A 17,296-nucleotide genomic window follows, 5' to 3' on the forward strand; every position below is an offset into this window, starting at 1 on the left:
AACCTCTAAGTCCACAATTGAAGAGGCAGAAGCAGCACAAGGCACTGCTCACTTCTAAAACAGTGGTGAAGAACACGATTAGTGGCTTGCGTGCTCAGTGTGAAACCACTGACACTGGCCTTGCACTGACTGAAACTGGAACCTAGTTTTGTGCATGAATTTTAGAAATTACTTTGAATGTGGTTTTATCCTGCTCAGAACAGCACTTGGATCATATTCATCACGTGCTTAAATGGGATCAGGTTTGAACTAAGCTTTGAGAAAGCTTTTCATATACAAGTGCCTCTCTGGTGTTCTCCAGAATCAAATATTCTGTAGCCCCAGGGAGCCATTGGGCAGCCTGAAAAGGACCTACAAAAAGGAGAAAAATAAGGAAAGAGAAAATCACCAGATTTTTTTATTATTATTATTGTTGTAGTCATTCCTCTGAATTTGCAGAAGACAAAGATAGAGCCTAATTTGCCCACTGCTTCTTAGGCAGGAGTTCTTCTGTGCTCCATGGAATCACATCAAGTGCACCTTTGGTGCAGAGGTGGCTGCTGGAGTCCCAGAGCTAAAAGCTAACGGTGAGCAGGGCAAACACAAGATACAGAAATTTCTGCAGTACTTCCTACTTCTCCCGGCAGTCTCAAGAGCAATACAGTTACAATTATACAGATACCCCTTTCCCTCACTCCCCATCACACCATAGCAGACCTTAGCACTAATTAACACCAGCCGTGCCAGTCATTGCTGCCCTAGTGTATTGGTCTTGGAAGAAGATTCACGAGCTCTTCCCTTCAGCAACTGCATCTATGTTCCCTGCTTTATTCATTTGTTAAACACATGCAGAAAAGTCCTTGGAAGTTCACAGCTCACTCTATGGGATATATCTTCGTTCTGGATGTGATACTAAGTATGAGATTTCATGGGGTCCAGTGTAATCATTACTGCTCTGTTTGAATTGTTATAGTTAGGAAGAAATACAGAGATAAACAGACAGACACGGGAAAGAATAAAACCTACCATACTGCTGCTCCTTCAACCCCTTCTCTGCCAACCAGTCAGCCAGCAAACACAATGCCAACTGTCTCTTTATATAGTGTCACCAAGGAATAAAAATATGCCTGCTCCAAGTTTAGACAATAGATGTAAGGTTGGAAAAGTGCAGTAATTGGATCCCAATACCATTCCAAGCATCTGTTCCATGCACGGCTTTTGCTTTCACAGAAATAATGCAGTAGATAAGTAGAGTAGGCAGTTGGGACACAATTGTACAGCGCTCACAATAAGGTAGAGCTGAAGGGGCTTTCCCATGCGCTTCTAAATAATGAATACAGGGCACGCACTGAAAAGATTTTAAGTGGACATGGCATCCTGAAAAAGCAGAAAGAGAAACACAATCCTTGAGAAAATACAGAGGAAACCAGCAATAAATCTGCACCACTGAGATGCCTAGTAGCTCTAGAGTCTGGTGCATGCATTCAGAGCTCCAGAAAAATGACTGAGGTTCTGCACAGGTGCATCTGTAACTGGGAGGTATGCTGGAAAAGCGCTGCTCTGCAGGTGGCAAATGACTGCGACCAGGTCTGTTTTCCCTGAATCTATCACACATGCCTGAAGTCCAGGGGCCAGATCTCAAGCTACTGCTTGAGAAAATAGGAAAAAAAAAGAGATGTGTAGGAAAAAAAGAGATGTGTAGTAATGAATATGGTGCTGAGAGCAGGAGGGAACAGAAGGCAGCATAGGAACCATGAGGGCTGTGTCTCCCAGGGAATGCTCATGGACATTAATGCATACACATTCCATTCGATTCATAAATCATGTTTGGCATTATCACAACGGGCCAAAATATTAACCAGAACAAAATGGCATAACTCCACGGACATGAAATCATATTTCCCAAGGGTCTAATCTATGTCTGTGAAAGCATCTATACAGGAACACCAGTACATTAAAAACAGCAGCAACAACAGGTTTTTCAGGAACATACGCTAGCGTCTGAAATACTTGCCTACATCAGTCACACGAACCCTGAGTCACGAAAGTGCTCAACGAATCAACTGAACTTTGAGACAGACATATATTTGAGTACCTAGCTGAACAAGGACCTTGCTCCTTCTCCAGGTCCTGCCCTCTGCAGTGCTGTCATCTCTAATCTTAGATTTGACTGCATGCTCTTCAGGGCAAGGACTGTTTTAGCTGTTGTGAAGTACCTCGAACACCTACAGGGATAATTAAGTAATAAATAAGCGTAATACAATTCATCTGGCTTTAGCAAAATTGTCGTGGATACAAGTTGGAAGTTAGCCTAGTGTTCATCATTCTGACTTCAGTGACATTATACCAATACCTAGTGTAACGCAGCATAAAAATAAATCCCTCGCTCCATTTGCCTGCCACCGCCTGCTGGATAGCAGACCCAGGGCTGTACACTGGATTGAGTTTGTAATCTGAAAAACTCAAACTTTTTTAGGAAAATTTTACAGAATTTCAAAGGCTCATTGCGATAAAGACTTACCGTGTTCACTGGGTTAGATCCTGATTCAGCAAAGCTAACTTTAGGGAAGGAATAGTCCCACTGAAATCAACATAATAGCTCACAAACATACATTTAAGAATGTGCTTACTCGTTTTGCAGGATCAGTGCTCTACTCCTGAGAAGACAGTCAAATGAGCAGCAGATTTGTCACTGAATTCACTGGGCCCAGGATTCCATGCTGTGAATTTTGTGTCCTTTTTTGGAAGGATACTTATCTTTTCATCCAGCCATTTCATGAGTTTGTCCTTACAGCAGTGTTAACAGTTGCTTTGTACTGTTTCTTTGGGAGTTTTGTTTTTTCTTATCTAGTATGTCATCAATCATCATTATTATCATCAATTTACTCCTTAGTTTTCTAGCTTGATCTGAAGGCATTTTCCAATAGTGCATGTATTTTCTACATTGATCTTTGTCTTTTCACACAATTGCTGTATTAAATGAATTCTTCCAAGCTCTTTTTAAATGACATGACATGTTAGGATAAAACCCACACAATACTGTGTGTTTGCAATGCACATGTCCTGAGAGACCAGAACCCTCTCTGCTTAGTCTATAAAACAAATCCACAGAGGAATTAAGGGAGACATACATCTTGGCTTTAAAGGTCTGCTTGCTTCTGCAACTGCCTCCAAATTATAGAAAGGCTCCAGACTGGAGAGGGGAGGGAGAGAAGGGGGGAATAACGTAAGGACTGAAAAAGAAAGGCTTGAATTTAATTGCCCTAAAAATTTCAATCATTCAATCTGGTAATTAGAGAGCTGGCTGATTCAGAAAGCAATTTCATTTGGAGGAAAAAAAAAAAAAAAAAAAAAAAGAACCCAACAAGATAATTGATGCTAAGTGAATATTTTACCTGAAATATTAAATACCAAACTTAAGTCTGCCTCTAGGGCCCTTTCTGCTACCCCTTTTTGATCTGTCTTTCTACTCCTTTGTGTTTTCCTCTCACATGACTCAACAGAACAGGACACTCCTTCAGAGAATCAGATTGTCACAGGGACAGGTTTATTTGAACTCTGTGCTGTGAAGGAGACAACATAATGATTTATTAGCAAAGAAAATAATAATAGGAAGTCTCCTGAGATCCAGACTGGCTGCAAATCTCAGTGAGGTTTTCCAGTGTTGAGTCTCTGTGTCTGTCTGGCCATAAGCAAGGTTTGATATCCTACCAAGGGTAACAGCTTTCTTTACGAGCTTATCAATGTTTATGTTGTTTACGAACTTAACAATTCTTACCAGAATGTTTCATGCTTAATTCTGGCCTGTCTGCTGCTAAAAAATGATACTTAAAGGTAGATCTCTGCAGTCATGCAGGGCACTGTGGATACCAGTGTCACAGGGGTCTGATTGCACAGATCTCTTTGCAGGATAGAGAGCAGAGCTGGTTTATTGCACACTCTTCAGAAGTAGTTACTGCTAATTCTCTAATATTTAATAGCCTGACTAACAAGGACAGCATCCCATACACATCTTAAAGGAATGCTGCATGCCTGGAATTTAAGTAGTTATTAACTTATACTACATTTATAGATGGAGAAATTATAAAGGAAGTGTATGTGATACACTTAGATTCTGGTATCAGGCGTTGTTCTAACTGCTCACCTGTGTGCCTTTTTCACACAAAATGCTACGCTCTATTCCTGTTAGCAATATTAAATTTTAATCTTAAAACACCTTTTAAAGTGAGATTCCACATCTATTATTACTCAGGAAGACCACATCAAATGTATTCAGATGGCTTTGCAGCTTCCTGATCATGAAAATGTTTGACCCATACAGCATTCACTACCTAAAAAGTGATGGACTCAGTGACAATTCTTATAGTGAGATGGGATGCCAAGTGGAATGTGGCCTCCTCTCCTAGTTCAGCGGGGACAAAGAAAGCCACTAATGCTGAATATGTTACATAGGAAATATATAATAAGTACCTCTGTAAGTATTCCAGCTATTGCAGACTGAATTTTGAGACCAACTTCATACCACAACATTATACTTCTGCACACAGATAGTTTTCCTTCACGTCTTTCAGTGGCATGCCTTCCAAAGAAGCCACGTGACAATGAATCATATTTGGGAAATGAAACCTTCGATATCCTGCCAATAGTTAGGGACAATCCCCAAACCTTTAGAAGAGATGTATCCCAGCCTTCATACCAAAGGACTCCACTTTCTATGTACTGACCAGGCTTGATCTCTCTGTCTGATATCTAATTTGGTGCTGAGGGTAAAGACAAGGCCAGTCCTTATCTAAAAATAGGATTCATATGAGCCCCATCCTGGCGCTCTCCACTCTGGTAAAATGTACCTTGTGGAATTGACAACTACTACTGTTCTCTGGCCATGTCATCTGTTCTTTCATTGCTATGTGCTCCTAACACCCTCTAAGTCACAGATGTTCGTTTATTCTACAGGTGGGGAACAGATATACTCAGTAATTTATCCAAATATAAATAGAAATTAAAAGCAAAGCAGCAGACTGAGGAATTGTCTTGCAGGTCCTGGCAGGTGTGCAAACCATGGATCAGGAGCAGAGACCAAGCGCCTCTCAAGTAGGCACTAAAGTGAGAACAGCAGCTTATTCCAGCAAAGCCACTAGCAAGAACTACCACGCTGAGGTGGATTTCAAGTCCTACAGAGAAATCAGCAACTTCCCTTGAACCACCCACTTTTCCTTAATGACCTTAAATTGATTAGGAGCTCCCCTTCTCTCCAGAGCCATGATGATTCCCTTTTCCTTTCTCCCTACAGTAGTTTTCTTAGCAGCTGGTTGAATTCTTTACACAGAGGACAGGTTACACAGTGCTGCTCAGAAAGTCCATTCGCTAAGCTTGGTGACTACCGTATTTTGGAGCCTGGCAACAAGGCAAGTCTCCCAAATATATTCACTGTATATGGAGCTCCTACAGTTCAGGTATAGAAAAGAAAGACCTATTACAGATACCTCTGCAGAATTCTAAATAAATTAAACAGTGCAAATGCCACTGAGAATCTTCTCTTTCTGCTGAGCACAGACAGATACACCTACTTGGAAACAGCCAGCGCTGCTGTAACTGTTAATTAAGTTCTGTGCATTTGTTGTTCAGGACACCGAATCCAAACCTCCTTCTCTCCTTCTCTGACTTACCCCTCCCTCCCTGAGAATTCACATTCACTATCTAATCTGACAAAAACTCTGCTCTCTTTTATACTTGGAGGTCACTTTATGTTACTTACAGTGTGTTGCATAATGTCGAAATGCATAACACAACATAATGAAAAGCAGACTAATATAACTCAACCTGACATCAATGACATAATATGATGTGGCTACTAAAAAATGCACTGTTGTCATTGTTTTCTGTTTTCATCTGATACCTACTTACTATTCCAGCATGGGGCATTTGTCGCAGAATTTGAAGAAGGTTACGGACTGAGCATGCCAGATTCTGCAGTGGCTCCCACCATTTTGCACTGAGATCACTTCATTGGCTTTGCCAGGGTTCCTCCTGATTTACTCTAGCAAGGATCAGGCTCTGAAAAATCATCACATAAAATGCAATTACGTTAGGAAAGCCATCAAGTTGGAAAATGCAGCTCCTGGGAGTAAGGAAATAACAACACTGTTATAGTCCCTGTAACCTTAGCTCTGCCCTCTTGGGTAGTAAATGAGCCTGTACTATTTTTCCTGCAGGATGTCATTTCATTTTGTAGAATTGTGTAGCAAAGCAGCTGTTCAGTATTTCTCTTAACTTCATCACGTAGTCTGTGGTCCCATATCTCATTTGCTGCACATCAACCAAATCCTTCTGTGGGTTAGGTACTTTTCTTCTTCCTGTTTTGATTTGCTTTTGTATTGTTCTAATTACCACAGTATATGTGTATTTCAAAACCAAGGCTGAATCTGTCTTCCCAGCATACCCACAAGGTTGAAACACACTGTTATTCCTTCCTTGTTCCATAGACAGAGAGCAGAAGCACAAAACTGGATCTTACTATAGACCCAATGGGAAGTCCATCATAGGCAGGACTAGAATGCAAGGCAGCAAAACCCCAGCCTTTTGCATTAATTCTTCTATTTTTTCTTCTCTGGCTACTTTATACTGCCCAGCTCCCCAGTGGAAAAAGTAGACATGAGCCTTATTTGTGAACACCTCAAACAATAATAATAAATGAAGATGGAATGTTCCGGTGATGTTATGAATCCCTATGCAACAGCTCTGCCTTGCTCTCCATCCAGCAGAACCAATACAGAAGACCCAACAGTAACCAAAATAATTGAGCTGATGGACTACAATGAAACTACTGCAATTTCCACTGGTTTTACCGATGAAACAAAAAAATCTCTAGTCACTTCTGTCTAACACAGGCCCATAGCATTTTACACATCAGTTGCTGTATCAAGCCCATGTCTTCTGGCTGAGCTAGAACATGTTTTTATTGTTGTTGTTATCTTACGCTGCTAGTTGCTGGCCAAGACAATTCAAGCTCAGCGACAAAATTCAGCCCCCATTGACTTTGAGCCAGGCTGGTTCATAGACTTGTTCCCCTTGTTCCACACTTTGTCACATCTGCAGTTTAGCATATCCTCCACAGCCACCTTGGACTGCAGGACGCACAAGAGGTGTCATCTGTCCTTGAATGATTTGAAGGCACTGGAAGCAGTGGGACAGACCACAAGCTTTTTGCTGCAAGATAGGATTTGATGAGAAAGTAATTAGTTTCTACCTACAATGCCTGTTTTTTCTGGCAGCAAGATACCCTGCGGAGAAGTTAGGGTTTAACAAAGCCGAAGTCAGGAACTGAGAGAGGCCAGAGCAAAGCTGGAGAGCTCTAGGAAAGCAGGTGAGGTTTAGACATTTGCTAACATTTTGGCCAAGTATCTTCACAGAAAGACAGGCTATATTCACTTAAAACTTTTGAAGAATGGAGGGACAAGCTCACCACTTGAGAAATGGTTCTCACTGTCAGAAATTTTGTCTGAATGTTTCTGTCTTTCATTTAGCTTTTGATGAGGCCTATTTATGCCTTTTTCTGTTAGGATAAAATCTACTGTTCTAAATTAATCTGATGCATTTCTAATGTCTGTCTGTACACACATACATGCACAGTTTCTGAAAATGTTAGGAATATGTATGGCATGGAGCCTCCTAAAATTTCAGGATAAACAACTGGAATTCTTCACCTAAAATCTAGCTATACCAGGATGTGATAAATATAAGGTTCTGTCTCCTCTGTCAAGAACCCAGCATAGAAAGAAGTCAATTTTTTTACAGAAAAGAATATCTGAATATTGACCCAGTGGCTAAATTCATGCCACGTATTTGTGGTTTAATTGCAGATGAATCCCAGAGTATGTTGGAACACATCATACTGAGGTTTGGAGGCACTAAAGTTCCATTGCAGGTTACAATGCACACAAGAGAAGATAGGCAGGAATACTACTTCAGAGTACAGCACAGATTTTAGGCTATACTGTTCATAACAGCACTAGCAAAACGACTGCTAAATGAGGGATAATTCCAGAATTTAAGTGCAGTGAAAAGACCAGCTGAAATAGTCACTGTGAAAATTATGAGTATAGTAGCTTGGCATTGCTTTGCAGATGTTGAATGTAGGACATGGTAATAGGGCCATATTCCACCAGCACAGTAGCTGTAAAAGCTGGGAACCACAAAGGCATTTAGCAACAATTTGTAAATGTCACAAGTTCCTAATTAAATCCTTTGGCACTTTCCTAAAAAATCATTATGAGAGAATCATCACATGGCATAGTAACAAACCCTCTTGTTTGTACCGAAGAAACAACCCATATTCATAAACTTGGCTTAAAAGTATGAAAAGGAGCACAGCACCTAAGAAAGGTGCCATATTCTGTCCTCACAAACAATATCATAAATCCATTGTCACCTCTTAGAATGAGTGGGATTATCTGGGATTGACCACCATGTAGCTGAGGACAGGATCTGGCCCAATATAATTTTACTTTGTAGATTCATAGAATCATAAAATGGTTTGGCTTGGAAGGCACCTTTGAAGACCATTTAGTCCATAATGCTGCAAGTCCAGGAGCTGTACGTGGAATGTGCAGGAGTGTGGGCTGGACTGACAGGGGAGGCTCAGTATGACAGTGGGTGACAGAGCACCCTGCCAGCACAGCGAGTCAGGGTGGGACCCAGGCTGGCCAGACAGTGAGCATCTGTGGGACAAGCTGAGCACCTCACGTATCAATCTTTTGAAAGCAAGCAGACACATTCACAAGGATGATTAAGCAAACTGAATCCTCAGACCGCCGCACTTGCGACTTGGTTCCTAAATATTTTGGTGATTGTGGATAGAACCTTACAGGACCCTAAGCTATGTCTGAATATCTTTGCTCCTGTTGTTGCCATCTGTGGTAATCTTTACTTTCAGCTGAGATTAATCCAAGTTCTTTTAATTTAGGACCCCCCAAAGCTATCCTCATTCTGTTGGATGAATTATGCTGTTGTGACATGTCTCGACCTGCTGTTCGACACAGTTAGCTAGCTAACCCATTTTACATTACTGGCACTTCAAAACACAGACATTAGTTATGTATGCATGCAAGCCAACCTCAGTGTACTCAGAAATGCAACACAAAATCCCATGGTAGTTTGAAAACAGACAGTACAGTCACTCAAACAGCAGGAAATGCAAATGCCACGTTCAGAGATATTGTCATATTCCAATATACTCCATACAAGTACCCCAAAATCATGAGTCAGCACCCTAAAAGTAACATCTTAGAGGACACAAGGTTTGAAAAATAATAATAAATTGTAAGAATTGCATCTCAGGTGGGCTGAATCACTCTGTGAGATACTAGTCTTCCTCCCTTGTCTGTGAAGGAAATATCTTTAACCTGAGCTTTTTGGTTTAAAAAGATATGAAAGAGAACTGGGCTATGAACCCAACATCCTGGCCACACAGAGAGACTCCCTAAAGCACAAAGTCAGATATCAAACCATGACTACAAACAAAACTGAAACACTCTGGATGCACAGAGAGTTGAACTTGTGTAAGAAACAAATTTGACCTACATTGCACCTTTCAATCAGAAGTCAAGACAAAGGCTTCTAAAAGCCAAAATCTCTCCTGAAAGGAAAACCAGCGAACTGCTCATGGTACCTCCTTTGCTAGTTAGTTGCAGGTCATAGTGTGTATGTGGTGATACTGCTCTACAGGCTGGGGGTTGTACCCTCTGCAAGCATGAAAGCTGCTCCCTGTTGAAGAAAACAAACACAGGAGAGAACTGCTCTTGGCTCATCTTTTCCACTGAAACTCAGGCAGCTGTAGTGTGCACTCAAGCCAGCTTCCCACAAAGGGGTGAAACTAAGCATACAATCTATCCTCAAAATGAACTTGGGTCAGGCACTTCTGTGACACTGCCCAGCGTAATTATGGGTGGACATCATGTACCACCTCATTGAAAAAGTACAGAGCAATACAGGGAGGAAAAAGTCCATTGGGAAAGGAAAAGTATTGGGAATATAAACTGGAAGATGCTTATCATTAATCACTGTGGCTCCCAGTCAACCATCAGCCTAACTTCGGCAAAAAAATGGCATATAGGTAATAGTAGTGATTGCAGAGGTAGGGCTACCATGGCTTTCTACAGCAAGCCAAAAACTGAGAAAGCTCCTTAGAAGATGGAATTAAGGAATAGCCACTCTTTTGTATTTTTAATTGCTTTATAGGGAGTGAGTAATGCTCCCTCACCACTGGCAGACATTGAACTCCTGCTGTATTAGAAGGGAAAATGCATAATAACCCAGGAAATTCTCAGTGTTCACTTTCAGACCTGAGGATGCCATTCAGAGTTCAGAGATCACATGTATGTATCAGTCATAGAAAGCACAGAAGAAAACAGTCTCTCAGGAAAGATTCTGCTGTGAACTCCTAGCCTAAGTTTTTTCTTACAGACACCAGGCAGAAGAAAATCCAATTTTCATCAAGCTCATTAAATCACTCTTCTGCCTACTGAGTGCATACTTCAGTGAGGCAGGTAAATGTACAGTCTGTTTAGACCCTATTTTCATCTGTTGTTTAATGTGTTTATATGTGACCAGTCCTCTTCACTCATTTAGCCATTGTAGTTGTGCACTGTGCAGAAATTTATGTAGATAAATGTGAGTTAGTGAAGAAAGGTCATTTGCATTTTGGTATTTGTCAGTGCGACATGAAAACAGTTAATGTGCAAGGAGGCATCAGCTGCACATCGTTCTGTATTTCACTTTTAGTATTTATAATTATTTTGTATAAGGAAACACAAAAATTCAAGGCTAATAGAGGTGCAGAGAGAAGTAACTTTACAAATCCAGTCATCACTCCACACTTGCAGCTTTGTCCTGGACAGTTTGCCTGCTTCTTACCAGTAAGCTGCCAGACCTTGGAAGATAAGGACTGCCTGAAGACAAATTATGGGTAGATTACTCCTGACCCTATTCCAGCCTTTAGGTCAAGAAGCATGTTATGTATCCTCAGATTTCAGTAGGACCTCTTGGATATTCAGGGGGTTTTTAAATCAACTCACCTATCTACTTGACAGAATGTACAATTTTAAGCTTCTTATGTGTAAGATAGGACGCCTAGGTGTCCTGCAATGTTAAGAGGCAAAAAACCCCACCCTAGAGCTCTTCAAGTAGCTCTTTCTCATTGTAAACCATGCTTGACTTCCTGATTTGTTTGTCGAAAAAGCCACTGAGTGTGTAGACGTCTTTCATCCCTCTTAGCCACAATTTCTTTGAGAAATCCAACAGCGAAGGTGGATACAATTATTGTAAATAATGTTGGATAGAACCCAGAGCAGATGAAGGTAGGAGGATACAGCTCAACAAGAACAGAAGTGGTTTCTAATGAGAGAGGGAATATTTCACTTCTCAGCATGGCTATTATTATGTCCTACACGTTAATTCAGCCGAGAAGTCTTGAAGTAGCAGAATGAGTTTCTGTTCACTAAAGTGGCAGGCACTGGCATGGTTGCCTTTATTTCAAGTCTTCAGTTAATACTTTATTGATTCCTCAGTGAAGAAGTATACGATAAGCTAAAACCTGTGAGGCGCTGGGCACCTAACAATGTCTCCAAACTTGCACTGAAGGCAAATATCCCAGTCTAGTCCATTCAAAGGAGCACTTATTTCACTTTCAGTTTTATTTTTATTATTTCTCTATTTTTACTAGAATTGTGGGACAGGATTTATCTTCTTGAAAAATAAGCTCTGATAATTCTAGCAGAGGTTCAGCCCAGGAACACCCATGGTTGGACAGTTTTGTAACCCTTCCCCTACAGTTCTCCTGGAGCTGTCCACTTTGACCTGAACTGTCCCGTTTTGCTGGTGAGTGACCAGCAAGTGAGTTGGTGTAGTGGTTTACCTTAAAATCTGGAGGTCTTTCTCTGTCATTTTCTATTCGGCACAGGTGGAGATCACTAGTCCTTCCAGCCAAAATGTGAGTTACTTCCTTCTTTCCCTACTGATGTCCTGCAAGGACTGCAAGGCAGGATTATTGTGCTGTTTATGAGGATCTCCTCTAACGCTGCTTCCCACGTCAAGAGCTGACAGAAAAGGAAGAGAAAGAAGACAGGAAGGGTGGGGTTATTATTTTCATGCTGACAGAGGTACCCATGAGTCACTTCTTTGGTGGTGGCACTCTTAAGGCCTCCATTTCCATATAGGAACTTTGCATTCCCATACCAGCTAGAATCTTGAAAGTTTTAAGTGGAACCCTGTTACGGTTACATTCAGGAGTTACTCTTTAAGTCAAATACAGCCCGAGTATTTGGTTCCCTAAAGGATCAAACTATAAATCATATATCCTTGCTACATCTCCCTTATCACAGAAGCAGCAAAAATGTCCCACACTCCTTTTTCTGGATATTTTTCTTGTCACTTGTCCTACACATACATTTGCAGCTTGCTGTGGCAGCAACTGCTACTTTTTCTGTAGTTGTACAGCACCTAATAGAACAGAATCTGAGCCCACAACCACACCTTCCAAGTGCTATTGCAAGGCTGATAAATAAATAACTACAATCAACAGTAAAAGCTGCTTTTAGGCAGCATACTACTGAAAATGAGAGCAAAATTCAGGAAAGGGCTGAGAGCCTGCAGTTCTCATTGACTCCTGCCCAGGCTGTGGTAGCTCAGCAGCTCGCAGCATCTCTGAGGATTTATTCTACAGCATGTTTGCTTTTGCCTCCAGTGTGCAATGTGAGGAAGCCAGTAGTGTGACTGAAAACCACAGCTCCCAGCCACTTCTCCCCTCAGTGTTGAGTGAGAGAGTGAAAGCTTGCAGACTAGCCATTACCTTTCTTGTGCGGGTGTCGCAGCGGGAATAAAAACAAAACATGGAGCTGAATTTATTTCTAGCCAACGGAAATTTCATATTGAGGGTTACAGGCGTCCTGTGCCTCTTAAAAGCAAGTAATAAAATGCTGCTCTCAATTACAAATTGTATTTACATTTTAAACCCCCATATGGTTTGGTGAGGTAGAGGGAGGTTTCAAATGCATTAGCAGCAGCACTGTGCTGTAATCAGTTACAATTTTTTGCCCTTTGTAATGAACAATTAATGCCTCCACCTTTTTTTTTGTCTTGCAAACTAACCCTGTGGCTACACCAGGTCAATAGTCAGTAGACAAGGCACAACTTCTGCCTAATGCCATGAACCAAAACAAGGAAATGCATTGAAATGACCATCTCTAAAAAGCCTCCTGTAATAGGATTCACACGTTAAGTACAAATTCAATAGCAATTGATTTTCTTAGGTAACGTCCTGGGCTAAGCTTTTCAAAATGTAGGGACACAACAGGAAAATGCAAAAATGCATGCGAATATGCACAGCTTCACCCTCCTGTGCTACAAAAGTGAAATTCTCTTCTCTCTGTCTTCAAGCAGTGATAAAGGCAAAGAACTCATTGTCTTACATGAGGTATAAGTCTTGTGGCTGATCCGTGGCTTTTGCAGGGCCCATGTGTGTGTTCTGGTGAAAGCATGTTTTCAGGTGCGGTTCTGAACAGAAATGGTCGACATTGCTTAGAAGGCATCAAATATTTACACAGACTAACTACTCAACATTTTAGAAAACCTGCTCCAGATCACTGCTCTGACAATGTTTTTTCTCTTTAACCAGGCTAAGCATATACAGGAGATCACCTGTAAAGATCCCTGAGACCACCTACCAGCTGACATCATGAGCTGCCTTCTCAGAAGCCTCTATTAGCAACAATGTCAAAAGTTGTTTTGATATCAGGAAATGTTCTGTAGAAATAACCCTGTTCAGCTTTATTCAAAATCTGACACGGATCTGATAGAACAACCCTACTCTGAGGTTTGTGGGAGCTCTTGGTGTGAATAGGGACGTTTCCTTTCTGTGTTCATAAATGTACATCCAAGTCACTGGTCCTGGCCAATGTCACTTATTTGCACCAATGATACCCAAGCAGTGTAAGACTATTTCAGAAGGTATAAATGGGAAGAGTGTCTTTATTAGCTATGAAGTCAATCTGCAGTTCTACTGGGAATGGGTGAGGTCCCTGAAGGGAGCTAGTCTAGAAACATAACTAGCAAGAAAAAATCAAAAGAAATTGGGAGAAAACTCTGCAACAATGCTCTGACGTACAGAACAGATGGTTATCTCTCATTCCATAGGGATTATTGATGACAGATAAGAAGTAATAGGCTCAAATTGCAACATGGGAGATTGTAAATTATGGACTAGGAAGAATTTCTGTCTGGAAAGATAAACAAGCAGAAGGTTGTCCAGAGAAGATATGGAATTTGAAGGGGTTTGCTAAACATTAGCTAGTCTGATTCTGCTTTGGTGTAATGATGCTCACACCCAGGTATTGCTGACCAAGTGTCCTGGTTTCACCTGGGACAGAGTTAGTTTTGTTCATAGTAGCTGGTGCAGTGCTGTGTTTTAGATTTGGTGTGAGAACAATGTTGATAACACACTGATGTTTTCAGTTGTTGCTAGGTAATGTTTGTACTAAGCCAAGGACTTCTCAGCTTCTCAGGCCCTGCCAGTGACAAGGCTGGAGGGGCACAAGAAATAGGGCAGGGACACAGCCAGGACAGCCGACCCAAACTAGTCAAGGGGGATATTCCATACCATATGATGTCGTGATGTGCATATATAAGCTGGGGGAAGAAAAATGAGGTGGGGGACTTTTGGCATTATGGCATTTGTCTTCCCAAGTCAGTGTTACATGTGATGGAGCCCGGCTTTCCTGGGGATGGCTGAACCCCTGCCTGCTGATGGGAGGTGGTGAATGAATTCCTTGGTTTGTTTTGCTTGCATGCATGCTTTTGCTTTACCCATTAAACTGTATTTAAATCAATCCATGAGTTTTCTCACTTCTACTCTTCTGATCTTCTCCCCCATCCCACTGTGGGGGGTGTGAGCAAGCGCTGGCCAGGGTTAAACCACAACACAAAACCTGAGGCCTCAGAGGTGACAGGATGTTCCAGATGTCTGAAGGTGAGAGAACCCCTGCAATACTTCGCAGGCATGTCTTTCCTCATGTTCCTTCCTACACAGCAGTGACAGCAATACTGGAAAAGGCTGGGCCAGATCCATTGTTAGTGAAAATCACCTTTGCAATTAGTAGAATCAGAGAATCAAAGAATGGTTGGCGTTGGAAGAGATCTTTACAGGCCATCCAGTCCAACCCGCCTGCAATGAGCAGGGACATCTCCAGCAGGTCAGGCTGCTCAGAGCCCTGTCCAACCTAACCTTGAATGTTTCCAGGGATGGGGCATCTCCCACCTCTCTGGGCAACCTGTGCCAGTGTTACAGCACCCTCATTGTAAAAAATGTATTCCTTATATCTAGTCTAAATCTACCCTCTTTTAGTTCAAAACCATTGCCCCTTGCACTATCACAACAGACCCTGCTAAAAAATTGTCCCCATCTTTCTCATAAGCCCCCTTTCAGTACTGACAGGCCACCATAAGGTCTCCCCGGAGCCTTCTCTTCTCCAGGCAGAACAACCCCAACTCTCAGCCTTTCCTCACAGGAGAGGTGTTCCAGCCTCTGATCATTTTTGTGGCCTCCTCTGGAGCCACTCCGACAGGTCCATGTCCCTTCTGTGCTGAGGACCCCAGAGCTGGACGCAGTTCTACAGGTGGGGTCTCACCGGAGCGGAGCAGAGGGGCACAGTCCCCTCCCTTGCCCTGCTGGCCACGCTGCTGGTGATGCAGCCCAGGGCACGGCTGGCTTGTTGGGCTGTGAGCGCACATTGCCAGCTCACGGCCAGCTTTTCATCCACTGGTACCCACAGGTTCTTCTCCACGGGGCTGCTCTCAATCCCTTCATACCCACCCCGCATTGATACCGGGGGTTGTCCCAAGCCAGGTGCAGGACCTTGCAGAGCTTTGAGTAGAGCTGTGTCAGTTTACCATGGCTAACCTGCTTTGCTTTTATTTATACATAATACATTTATGACACAGTGTCTATAAATAGTATTTCATTAATTTTATTGCTTATTTAGATGTTTCCCTAAAGGGCTAATACAGACTTACTGTTGTGTTACTATTTCAGCTTCTGTTTTTCCAGAAGTTTAGTTTGCAGCTAAACCATGCAGTCTACTTGGAGCTGAGGCTAAGCTCAGCAGCTCGGCTTTGGATGAAGAGCACATTTGGTGTAATTAGATTTGTGGGTTTAAGTGTTTGGGGTTTATTTTTTTAGTGTATAACAGTGTAATAAAAAGAAATGGCTGTAATTTATAGCCCAGCATTTGGCAAGTGGCTTGTCTGGTCTAGGATTATTCTTGTTTTAATGGCAGAAATTTTAAATTTAAGTTAGAATTTCAAAGAACATTAGTACCCACAACCAGGGCAGATGTTCAGTGCTGCCAAGCTCAGGCATTCAAAAATCATGAATCAGGTGTGAAAATACCAATATTGACCTAAAATAAGAAGACACAGACACAAACTCACACTCATACACCCACATGGATATACAGGTACCTCTGAATAAGGCTAATGTTTAATTTTGTATCAAATTCACTCCTGAGGTAAACTTACTCTGTTTTCATATAGAATGTGATATTTGTGACATCGAAATGAATCTTATAAACAAAAACTTTTGATCTTCAATTAAGTATCCTTAAGGCAATAAAATGAAAATTATTTTTATTTTGCTTAATAATCAGCAATTCCCAGTGAGAACATGGGACTAAATTATTCCCTATGCCACAATATTGCATCAATTTAGCTTATGACTTTGGGTTTCTGTTTTTAGCGTTCTGGTATTTGCTTTCCATATGAATTTATTTCCAAGCTTTTCTCTACAATAATGAAAGCTCAAAAATTCCTATTTTGATTTTCACACAAACTAAGATTCTCTAATCATCTAGCTTCAGGGACTCTAGGCTTAGGAAGAACACCAAGCATGATAAGAATCACAAAAGAATCAGGAGAACTATGAATAAGGTGTGTTGTCTTCCTTTATCAAGAAAGCTCAAACTCTGCTTTCTTTGCAAGAGTTCAATCCTCAGCATAACAAATACCTACTCATAAAGAGAATCTCTTAAGACAAGAGCTTTCTCAAAACTATAATTGCGCTTTCAGGTGCTGAATGCCTTTGTAGAGCAAATACTCATTAGATGGTACAGACAAATACCAGCATAACAAAGAGAAAAATTTAGTCAAAACATATTATATGAGTTACCATGTACACTGTACTCTGGTACTGTAAACACATTTAGACATGGTGAAAGAGGGGCCCCTTTCAAACAGAGTACCAACCCAGCTTGATCCAAATCTACCCAGAAGC

General features: G+C 41.5%; 1 protein-coding gene across 2 annotated transcripts in view; it reads right to left on the reverse strand.

The window, feature by feature from the left end:
- MYL10 (myosin light chain 10) overlaps positions 1 to 17,296 on the reverse strand; it is a 50,971-nt gene that overhangs the window by 21,005 nt on the left and 12,670 nt on the right. The window contains exon 2 of one of the 2 annotated variants that reach the window (XM_014280379.3): positions 11,891 to 12,071. Coding sequence is in view for 1 of the 2 variants with exons in the window: in XM_027806415.2 (XP_027662216.1) it covers positions 1,006 to 1,008 (3 nt within the window). In the remaining variant the exon portion in view is untranslated. Of the gene's footprint in view, positions 1 to 1,005; positions 1,108 to 11,890; positions 12,072 to 17,296 lie in introns of those variants that run through there. The other variant, XM_027806415.2, reaches the window with a different exon arrangement.

This window comes from Falco cherrug, chromosome 1 (assembly GCF_023634085.1).
Source record: "Falco cherrug isolate bFalChe1 chromosome 1, bFalChe1.pri, whole genome shotgun sequence".
In the NCBI taxonomy this organism is placed as follows: domain Eukaryota; kingdom Metazoa; phylum Chordata; class Aves; order Falconiformes; family Falconidae; genus Falco; species Falco cherrug.